We start from the raw sequence: 12,342 nt of genomic DNA, 5'->3' as shown, positions 1-12,342 counted from the left end.
AACTAAAACTGAAAGAAACGTGTCAAATATAAGAGAACTACGAACAGAAACACAACATTAAAATGTAACACACACAGAAAGTAACTATAATATAACAATGGCCATTTTCCTGACTTGGCTATGGGCATTTTAAGAAAAAAATGGTGGGTTGAACCTGGTTTTGTGGCATGCCATTAGTGGCAAGGTTCTGACCAACTTATTTATGCTACCAGATATTTCAATTTTTTACATCAAAACCCCCAGTTCACATAACAAAATCAGTCCATTTTAATTTATTTTTCATGGTAAAATCTCTACTAATATTATAAAAATTGGGTAAAACGGAACAACCAAAACAGTATAGTATGTATAGGGCTTTCACGGTTAACAAAATTACCGAATTTGTCCTATTAGAATCGAAATAGTTCATGGCAGCCGAAGATATGTTTTCATTTAACCATGGGTTGGGCATTTATATTTGTATTTTACCCCTCGCTAACACTCAGGGTGAAATAATCGAATATAAATGCCCAACCAATGGTTAAATGAAAACAAATCTACGGCTGCCATGAATTATTTCTTAAATATTTTCTTTTCGGATCGCATTGAATGCATTTTCAAAATAACATTTACTTATCGTTAAACATATTTTTCTTACAATTCTAAAGTGAATTAAAAAAAATATACCTTTATAAAGACTGCAATTGTAGTTGAATGTTGCTTTAACTAACGAGTTGAGATCACATAAATCTTGGGTATCAACAAGTACCTCAATGCAAGATCACGTTATTATTTAACCTGATAAATTGAAATATAACACGCGTTTTTCGCAGAAATATGGTATCATCGGATGCATTGGATGTGTAAGTAAAGGTAATATCTTTGGTTAGCTTGATTGCTAGCTGAACGGTGAAGTCATTACTAGGTAAAGTATACTATAATGCTACCCTCCTTTCGAAGTAGCTGAGTCCTACAGACAGATAGATTAGTCTACTCTTAAAGAAGGAAAGTTTACCTTACAATAACTTTGCGGTTCAGCTAGCAATCAAAGCTAACCAAATATATTACCGTTACTTACACGCTCAATGCAATCGGCTGTAAATGAAGTTCTTCTTCTATTTTTGATTTTCTTAAATTATTGTACGGAATAAGTCCTTGCCGCCAAATAATGACATTTCTTACGAATATATCTTATTTCAGTTCTGTTAGTTCCTTATTTTAACTATTGCAATTAATGACGATTTTTACCTAATTTTCCGTTTTAAGTCACCTGGTATAAAGCGCCAAGTGAGAATTTCGTCCATTAACTTTAACACTTATCTGAAACTACTGGGCCAAATAAAACTAAGCTTAAATCATGCTTCTGGTATCTAGTTTGAAAAATGTATCCGATGACCCCGCTCATCCACTAAGATGGCCGTCATGGCGGAAAAATAACTTGCAGTTTTTGACCTATATCTCCGAAACTAAAGCATTTAGAGCAAATCTGACATGGAGTGAATTTGTTCATTAGGTCAACATCTATAGTTGCCCTGAAATTTTCAGACGCATCAGACAACCCTTTGTTGGGTTGCTGCCCATGACTTTGTAATTTTAACGAAATTTTGAAGTTTTTGGTTATTATCTTAAATATTACAATAGATAGAGATAAACTGTAAACAGCTGAATTGGTAGCACAGTGAGATCTACAAATAAATCAACATAACCAAAATTGTGTATTGACCTCATAAAGAGTTATTGCTCTTTAATGTACATTTTTCACAATTTTTCTTAAATTTTCTTAATCTTTATAAAAGTCTTCACCTCTGAAACTACTGGGCCAAATAAAACCAAAATGGCCTGAATCATCCTTATGATATCTTGCGTAAAAACGTATCCAACGAACCGGTCATTAACCAAGATGGCCAACATGGCTAACAATAGAACATGGGATAAAATGCAGTTTTTGGATTATATCTCTGAAACAAAAGCATTTAGCGCAAATCTGGCATGGTGTCAAACGTTTATTTGATGAAGATCTATATGAATTTACATTTTCAGAAAACCGCTTGTTGGGTTGCTGCTCATGAATATTTGTAAGTTTAGGGACATTTTGAAGTTTTTCGTTATTATCTTGAATATTATAATAGGTAGAGATATACTCTAATGAGCAAAATTATTAAGCAAAGTAAGATCTACAAATAAATCTACATGATCAAAACTTTCAATTGACCCCTTAAAATGTTACTGCCCTTTAAAGTCAATTTTTCACAATTTCTCATCAAACCTTTTTCTCCAAAACTACTGGGCTAAAGACATTATACATAGAAATGATTGTAAATAGCAATAATGTTCAGATTTACAAAAATGTCATCATCCCCATAAAACAGAGAATTTTGTCATGAATTTCTTTTTTGTCTATAATGTGTTCCCTTTTTAAATATGCACATGAACCGAAGTGAGCGTCTAGTTACTTTATATCATAACATCTATAAAAGATAGATCTAAACTTTTAAATTAAAAAGATCCGCATGAAAATGTTTACAAATGAATCAGTATTCTAAATGTTATTCAACTCCTTATTGAGGTATTTGCCCTTTAATTATTATTTTCCTATTCCCCCTAGATTTGCCTGTTATCTTGAAAAACCTGAAAATGACTAATAGAAACTTTTTGAAATAGCACAAACGATTAGCAAGACATGTTCTAAAAGAATCCAAATGGCCGAAATCTTTAGTCGATTTGTTAATTGATTTATTGCCCCTTGATGACGATTTTCCTACCCCATATATTTGGTTACTAGTATTATCTTAGAAAATGTAAGAGATAAATAAAAACTATAAATAGCACAAATAAGCAAAACAAGATCTACAAATCAGTCAAATGACCAAAACCTTCAGTCGATTAGTGTGTTTGCATTTTAATGACATGCTTATGGATTTTTTGGATAATGTCCTGAAACCTTTTAAAGAGACTGTAAAAATGGGAATAATATCAGCAGGATAAAATCTAAAAATATTTCAAATGACTGAAACTGAAAGTGTTAGTTAACTCAAAAATAGAGTACACCCAATCGGCAATTCTCGGGTGACTCCGCTACTCTCCTTACGGAATCGGCCGAGTTATGACGAATGTGAGTTAAACCTCTGTAATGATGATGAAGATACAGGTTTTGACACAGGTTCTATTTCAGTCTCTAGTTTGTTGGATCTTTAGAATATAGAATTATGGAGCAGAAAATAAAGGAAAGCAGACGAGATAAAATAAAAGTTTATAGGTTATGTTTGGCTTTTATCCTGAAAATTTAAAGGTTGAGAAACTTTAAACAGTACAAATGAGCAGCAAGACCAATTCTACAAAAAAGGCAAAATGGCCGAAATCTTCAGTCATTTTTTTTTAATAGTTTTTACCCTTTAATGATTTTTTTTTAAATATTTTTACCTGAAAATACAGTATACTAGATAGAACGTCAAACGGTTGGTCTACGTAACATTTAGATTTGTATTCTTTTCAAATGGGATGTATCGAGACACACAAACGTTCATTTTTATCTTTAAAGAAGTAAACTCCTAACTGTCCTACTCCCTGTCGATACATTTATTTTTGGCATTGCACAAGTCATGTCTTCTTTATCTGTCCATGACGTAACCATTCAAAATCCCTGTTTATTTATCAACACTCTAATAAGAAGACATGAACAAACAGATAGATGAGATGCTACATCATGGTATCATCAAAGAATCTAACAGAGATTGTGCATCACCAGTGATAATTTGCAAGAAGAAAGGAGGACATTAATGCTTTTGTTGTTATTATCGCCTGCCAGATAATGTATCTTCACCATAGTTTTTTTCTTTTACCGCATGTACCACGCCTCTAGGACGTCGACTCATTAGGTATCTAAAGTACTTTCGATAGAATGAATGGGTATTGGCATGGTTCCCGATACAGCTCATAAAGCGTATTTGTAAAAACCAGAAGGAGTCAACCAGTGGACAAGAATGACATTCGGAATAGCTTCAGCACCAGCAAGTTTCCAACACCTTCTTCCACAAGTACTTAACGGGTTAAATTATCAAATTGTATTAGTGTATGTTGATGATATTATAGTATTCAGTTAAAACTTTGAAGAACATTTACAAAACAAAAAAAGTTAAACAAAAAAAAGATCGTTTTAATACATAACTCGCCTACCTCGTAGTCTGTTATCTTATCTAATGACAGCATACCATGAAATATGACACTTGGTCGATGATAAAACTTACTTGCCATGCAACATAAGTATTATTTCACAGCTATTGTCAGGAGTCTAATGGCATTCCAAAAGAGTCTGTCAGCAACATCACATTTTTCTCCCTTCTACTTGCTATTTGGAAAAGAGATGGACATATCAATAAATGTAAGCTTAATTCCAGCCGAAAATTCAAACAAGGACTAATCAAGTCACGTTCAAGGGAACCTTGACAATTTGAAAATTGCAAAGGAAATAGCTACAGAAAACAACAAGAAAGCACAAAGTCAGCAGCAATATTATGACAAGAAGACGGCATTATCAACATTTCAGATTAGAGACACAGTACTTCTGCACTCACCAAACTATCGAAATTGTAAACTATTTAAAAATCATTAATTGGACCCATAACAATCAAGGTCAATACCACTCTACAGTGTAAATACCAACGCACTTCAGCGTAGTTATTAACAAGAAAGCGTCATATATTCACCCTTCATCGTGTTAACCAACACTCTTTAGCGTAAAAAAATGGCTTCAGCGTGACCTTCACGAATCAGAGTTCTAAATATATATAAACTTATTTCAAGTAGTTATGTATGCCTTTGTCATAATAATATTGTATGTATATTGTGTCATATGTCCAATTTATTCGTTCCGTCAATGCTTTCTTTTTTTGTTAATGTTCATTTGATTGAGTTGATATGCATTTTAATTGATATTTTAAAGTTTGTCTTTCTATGTTGTAATGATACACTACTACTTTAGGTTAGAGTGAAGGTATGAGCCTATTAAAATGTTTAAACCTGCTGCATTTGTTTGCACCTGTTTTCAGTCAGAAACCTGTAGTTTGTTGATGTGGTTAATATGTGTTTCTCGTTGTTACAGTGGGATTTCCAGTGACACTAGAACAATAGAAAAGTCACTCTTCTTATGAAAGAGATAGAAAAGGTCTAAGAACAGGAGAGACAATTTACGCATAAAACCCGATATGCATAGGGATGAATATCTCTTAAAACACAAAACCATTATATAACTTTTATACAACCACTATAAATAAAGTATATGTTAAAGCTGAATGTGTTAATATATGATTTTTTAATTGCCAAACATGCTGTTAATTGAACAACCTATTGTTCAACATAGGGGTGTGTAAAAAACTGCCAGATTTGACTGCATATTTTTGTTTTTTTTTTGAAAAAAATATATATCAAACCTTAATAATGTAGCTTTCTGGGTATCCAATTTTTAACGTGTTCCGAAATGTAGTTTCGTCACAAGAATTTTTCAAAGTTGTGTCATTTTGTCTATATGAATGATGTATGATCGAGCACACCGACAAGTATATCGTTGGGACAACTCGATATAATGTAATCAATATACGTGAAAGATTACCTAATGTGAAGTTTATCAAAATCATCATAACATAATTGATCAACACATTATGTTTGAACAACATGAGTCCTACAATATAAGATTTAAAGGTGCATATCATTTACATTCAACGTTTTTATTGGATTTTTTTTTTACTACAATGTAACCTCGAGGTTCAACGTTGATAGTAAAAAAAAATCACAGAAATTTTTTGAATGATATTGTAAATGATATGAACCTTCGAATTCTTATAACATCGGAATAGAAAATATGTGATCCGAATTAACCATGCACGTGTGCTACAGAAGATTATGAACTTTTATGATGTACAGGGGGTAAGGGTTTTCTTAAACAATATTATGATCCCAAATTTGATGAATTTTGTTGGCAATACTTTAATATACACACAACATATAGCAAAGTATATATTAGATCTCAATGTATTATAATTAGGAAAAATGTTTGACGCGGTAAAAAAAATCTTCCCCCTCCCCCCGTATTGCATGTAATGGTTTAAACCTAAAGGATTCGCACTAACTGCCTAAAAGGGGTCCGCTCCAGTCTTGAATCAGTGATTTTGTTTATCATAAACAAAATATTGTCTCACACTGAAAGGGTCAGCCGGGCAACATGCACATCCCGGATTGTCAAAACAACTAAGATTTACAAAAACGATTACAAACAAAAACCATCAGTTGGACAATCTTACTTGAATCTGATTCTCTCTACTGATAAATAATGCAACACTAATGACACATTTAAGTTTTGGAATGATTTTATTCACAAAGAATGTTTCTCATTGGTACACATTTCTATTGTCTTTTCAGAGTTTATATTGGAAATTAAAAATTGCTGCATGAAAGACACTAGCTCCACATTCCTATGCATATGATTTTATATGTACGAGAATCATTCCATAAAATATCAGTTTGATATCCTTTCAATGCATGACACTAGTCTAGTGGTTTTTCTGCCACAATTACAAGGAAAACCTGGCTAAACTTGTGCTATATCAAACACTTGAATCTTACATCGCTATTGATGTTAAGCAATTATTTAAAGGGCCATCCGGAACTGTTGGGTTTTATAACAGTCTTCCTTCCATACACACCATCGCTGCAAAATAATTTGAACATTCAATTAGATGATTATAATATTATTTGGCAATCCAAAGAGAACCTGAAAACATCAGACCACAATAAACAAAGACCCAAAAAAAAGCCAATTTTACTTTACAATGAAATTGAAAAAGTAGTTAGTTACATGTCAAATCATCTTTTGGCTGTCGACAAAAAATAAATAAAATCTAAATTTCGTAGCATTTTACCCCCCCCCCTTTTTTTAACTGAATTTGTTCAAGGTATGGTGGTTTTACCCCTTTTCAGATTTCAGTATGTCATGTTGTACATCTTTTATAAATTAGATGAATTTCTAGCAAGTTTCTACGATATTCTTTATCATTTGACAAAATACTATGCATCTGAATTAAATTGTTTACTATTTGAAAAAGCGCGCCTTCTTTTACTTTAATTTACTTCCCTTTATTTCACATAGCAACAAATATTAAAAACTGCCACATTTGACTGCATATCAATTTTTTTTCCCAAAAAAAATATATGTCAAGCAGCATAATTAACTTTACAAATTGGGAGAAAATCAAGATGTTCCGACTATAGGTTAGTATTAAAAAAAAATAATGAAAGGTTGGCATGATTCCAGGTTTGAACCCTGACGACACTTAAAATCGAAAATTCACTTATTTACCTATCATATGAAGATACGATGATGTGATAAACTTAACAATTAATAATTTACCTGGTGCATTATCATATTCACATTACGTTGACACGTCTCAGTTCGTCTGTGTTAGCTCATTTCAAGCTCGTAAACAATGTACACCATTTTCCGCTGTTCTTTACCGATTACCTCTAGTCAGAAGAGCCCACTGTTTACAGGGGCGATAATATTTTGTCACCGGTTCACGCACTGGTTATCTATATATAAATTAGAACATTGATTTTTCTGTTTGAATTGTTTTAGACCTGTCATTTTGGGGGCCCTTAAAGCTTGCTGTTTGAGGTAAACCAAGGCTCCGTGTTGAAGACCGTACTACGGCTGATAACGAATTGTTTACTTTTTACACATCTCGAATTGGATGGAGAGTTGTCACATTGGAACACATACAATATCTACTTATTTCTACTGACTTCTTTTAATAGCTTTTTGCTGAATATTTTCAAAGCGTCACTTTTTGTTATAAACGTCCTTAACAATTGAAACACAACCAATAACGTGATGTTATTTTCATTTTGGGATGATAATAATTGAATTACCCATAGTCCTTTTGATTCTGAATCGACCTATTTAAAACAGACAACACATATCTCCATAATGATACACATTAAGGTAATATGGCTGAACATTTTGGTTAGTTATACATGGGAACATTATATATTACGTCACAATATATGTTCCTGGATATACTTCAACATATATGTCATTGATTTTATAAACAAAATGCACCATATTCTTGAAAACAAATGAAATTTACTTTTTATTTCTTATGTTGTATCAAGTTATGTATCTGTGTCCTCACTTGTTTTATAAAGTTGTTTAAAGAATTCGTCACAACTCGGCCGATTCCGTACCTCAACGGAGTCATCCGAGGATTGCCGATTGCTATTTTAAGTTTATTCCGGAAATGAAACGTTCACATGATGTTAAGGATCGGAACGCCGTGTGTCACTCCTACATTTTCTCTACGAAACTGTTTAATTTATAATTGATAGAATATTCCATTGTTTTATTTCTTTATATAGTTGAATGTGATTGTTTTTGTAGGCATTCACCTCTTGTTTCAGATTGGAGTGTGACGCAGTGTTTTCAAATAAAGCATATTATATATTGTATATATATTTACAAATAAATTTAACAAAGAATAAATTACATCGAGATCACGATACATTAATATCGACATTTTTCAGTGTGATTTATAACTTTATATGCTTTATTGATAATTTTCTATTGATTGCTTTTGGAATGCAATACATCTCAAGTGTTGTTTTTTATGCCCCACCTACGATAGTAGAAGGTCATTCTGTTTTCTGGTCCGTTCGTCCGTTAGTCCGTTCATCCGTCATCTGTCTGTCCCGCTTCAGGTTAAAGATTTTGGTCAAGGTATTGTTTGATGTAGTTGAACTCCAATCAACTTGAAACTTAGTACGTATGATCCCCATGATAAGATTTTAATACCAAAATAAGAAATTTGACCCCAATTTCAAGGTCCACTGAAAAAAGAAAATAATAGTGCGAGAAGGGCACCCTTGTACTATTTTTGTTTTTGTGTGTGATAAGCATTATTGATCAACTTCTAAATTTCAATTTACATCACGACTGCCTCATATAATCTTTTCCAGAATAAATGTTCAAAATTGCCATTTTGATTTGTACAGATTATTTCATCAAATTCTAGGCATGTCACTTTGTTCCAAATTCTCTGTAAGGAAATTGGCATTTGTGAAGGAGAAAGTTTGTTCAACAAGACAACGACCAACATATCTCTGTTGTCTTGAAACATTTTCATTCTCGCCATATCAAGTTCGAACTCGCACCATGAACTTTTTAGAAATTCTTCACTGATAACAAGGACAACTTTTTTGCTTTCGAAAATGGCGTCTATGATATTATCCATAATGAGCTTCCCAGCTGCAAAATCTCTATCGTGTAAACATAATGCCAAACCATTTGTCTTTTCCAAATAATTAACGAGAGACCCACAAACCCATTCTTCATCTTCATTACAATAAGCAACGAATGCATTATACTTGTACTCTTTAGAATCTCCTTCCAGTGCTGTGTAATGGCGATACTTCCGGCGGATATGTAGGTACCAAAAATGTACAGTTATTCTATATTTGTAGACTAAGGAACTTGCTGTGAAAAGTAGAAGAAAAACCACCACAAGAATTATTGTAATAATAAGCCATATCTTACTGAGGCATTTACTCTCAATGAAGTCAAGATGCGTGTATGCATAAACTGTTGTTTTCTTGCTGTTATCAATATACATACACGAGTAATTCCGGTTGTTATCTAGTGTCACTTTTGTTTCCTGGAGCCATTTCACAAAATCGATCGAATCACAATTGCAAACGAAACTATTGTCATTCAAAAGGAGCTCAAAGTTGATATGTTTATCACGTTGGTAGTTCTCCAGTTGATTCATATCAGATTTCAGCAGAAAAACAATTCGATTTTGAACGAGACTTAATTTCTTTAAAGTTGAAAATTTGCTGATTTGAATTGGAAATTTTGAAAATTTGTTTTTTGACAAATCCAGTGAAATGAGGGAACGGTATTGCGATACAAACATGTGTTTATTAAACGTAACAAACTCATTTTCTGAGAAATCAATCTGTTTTAGCCCAAATAACTGTTTTAAAAAATCACCATTTACATCATTTTGTAATCCTACATTTAAATGTGTTCTTCTGCTAATTAGTGTTTTGAGGTATGGCATAAAACTGATCATCTTTAGATCAAGATCACTACAATTAAAATCCGATATGTCCAGTGTTTGTAAATGTGACAGTCCATGGAAATGTCCAAGACAATCTTTGAATTTATTACCAGCTAGATTTAAGAAATCTAATTTACCAGCATTTGTGAAATTTATATTATTTAGACGAGTATTTCTTTCGCCAAAATATGATGCGTCGATATATTGCAGATTATGTGGGAGTTGGAATACAAACGTTAATCTGTCAGAGAAATAGTTTGTATCTGTCTTATCTAGACGACGCACATCGGTTTTGTTTTTGTTAGTTTTGTTTTTGACGTGTAACGTTGCCTGATTTGATATATCTAACCAACGAAGGTTAACCAGTTTAACCATTTCTATGGCAAGGCTACGGTCACCCCATATACTATTCTCTTTGAGAATAAGTTTTTCTAAGCAATTTTTATGTTTCATTAGATTTATTCCGCCTGACTGTATCGATATAATACGGTTATGACTCAAATCGACTTCTTTCACACAGACTGCACCAATCATTGCAAACTGTGACGCCAATAGTACGTCAGCTGCTGGGATAGTTCTGAAATTGTTGCTAAAGTCTATTGATGTTACATTCCTGTCCATAAGACCGTTAAGTATTTGCAGCAGGTACGATATCCGCACATTATTAAAGTTCCTTGAAATATCGAGTCTTTCTATTGACTGAAATGAATTGAGAGCGCCTGGTTCCACGTACCTTATCTTACAATTCAAAATCAGTTCCGTCAATTGTATTTTCTTAAAAACATCAAATGTTGTATTGTCTATTCGAGTTATCGAACAAGGATGAAAATTCAGATATGTTAATTTACTTAGAGAACGAAATCCGTTTCCAAAAGTTTGTTCGTTTATACCATTGATTGATAATCTCTCTAAGTCTGATAAGTTTTCTAAAACTTTCTCAGGGTATTGGTGGAAGTTATTCTGTGATAAATCTAAAATTTTTAAAAAAGGTAATGAATTAAAAACATTTTCCAGTAAAGAATGGATATCAAGAGTGTTATTGCGCAGGTCCAAAGAAGTCAGTTTAACTAATCCAGAAAACGCTTTTGACTCGATAACTGATATCTGAGCCGATGATAACTTCAAACTAGAAACATATTTAAGTCTGAAAAACGCAAAGTTAGATATAACGGACAACTCATTGTCAGACAAGTCTAAACATGTCGTATCGTTAGGAACATTTCTAGGCACATACCGGAAACCCCTTCCATGACAATCAGTAAAAACATCATTTCCGGTTCTAGTTGTTCTACACTTTGAAGATAGACTTTTATTTATGAGGAAAAACAACACTAAGTAGAATATCCTTAGAACGTTCATTGCAGCTGTAATAACGCAGAGAAATTGAAATTATTTTGTAGCCTCTAGTTCTCACCATCTATGTTACCACAAGTAGTCAGTTAATACAGTTAAACTAATTTAATATCCTGCGTTAGTAAACCTTTCACTTATATATAACCCGAATAATCCAGTCGTTATACTCAACTCACTGACATCACTACATTAACTCTGGATGACACTGACCATAAGAGGGCGCTGAATTATTTGAGTAAAATAATAAACTATACATTCGGTAACAGAGTAATATTTTCCTGTGAATGTTGACGGCTTTAAAGTTTCATTTTTTTTTTACAGGATTCTAAAAGTTTGCCCTGTAAAGCTGATAAATTGTACACTGAAATTCAAACATCTAACAGGACATTTTAATTATTTCCGCTTTTACAGACAAAGAAAAAGTTTTGTTAATTTTAGATACAGACGTACTTTGTCTGATTCAGTGTGTTCTTAAACCTACTTAAAAAACAATAAATGATGCATTTTCTGAAAGTAGGATATACGTTATAATTGTAATTTACGTGAATAAAAACTTGAAAAGAAGTAATTGACATGGTTACTATGTGCATTTGCTATTTTGAGTTATGTTTCCACATAACAGTTAGAAATATAGACATCTTTAGAAGAAAATAGAACTTTTGTTACATAATTAAAAAAACAAAAATAACAGAAAATATTTTGCAATTCAGGTATTGAAATTTTCGAGTTGTTTATTGTAATACTGTACTGTCTAAACATGCAGAACAAGTTCAAATTTAAGTTTGTAAAAGTTAGACAATACTTGGTCCCGTTTTATGAAGATTTAAAGCCCATGGAAAATGCCTTAGGGGATTGTACTCTTCGTTATTGTTGTTGTTAAGAGTTCCATTTCATAATTTATCTACAA

At 32.5% G+C, this 12,342-nt stretch overlaps 1 protein-coding gene across 1 annotated transcript; it reads right to left on the bottom strand.

Annotated features, from left to right (window-relative positions):
• Nucleotides 1–6,320: 6,320 nt before the first annotated feature.
• Nucleotides 6,321–11,824, bottom strand: LOC143053837 (toll-like receptor 4). Its single transcript, XM_076226629.1, has 2 exons — nt 7,379–11,824; nt 6,321–6,679 (listed from the first exon to the last, which is right to left on the bottom strand). The coding sequence occupies exon 1, from the start codon at nt 11,439–11,441 to the stop codon at nt 8,946–8,948; it is 2,496 nt and encodes an 831-aa protein (XP_076082744.1). The 5' UTR covers nt 11,442–11,824; the 3' UTR covers nt 6,321–6,679; nt 7,379–8,945.
• Nucleotides 11,825–12,342: the final 518 nt, after the last annotated feature.

This window comes from Mytilus galloprovincialis, chromosome 12 (genome assembly GCF_965363235.1).
Source record: "Mytilus galloprovincialis chromosome 12, xbMytGall1.hap1.1, whole genome shotgun sequence".
Lineage (NCBI taxonomy): Eukaryota > Metazoa > Mollusca > Bivalvia > Mytilida > Mytilidae > Mytilus > Mytilus galloprovincialis.
This window is presented reverse-complemented; position numbering and strand designations above follow the sequence as displayed.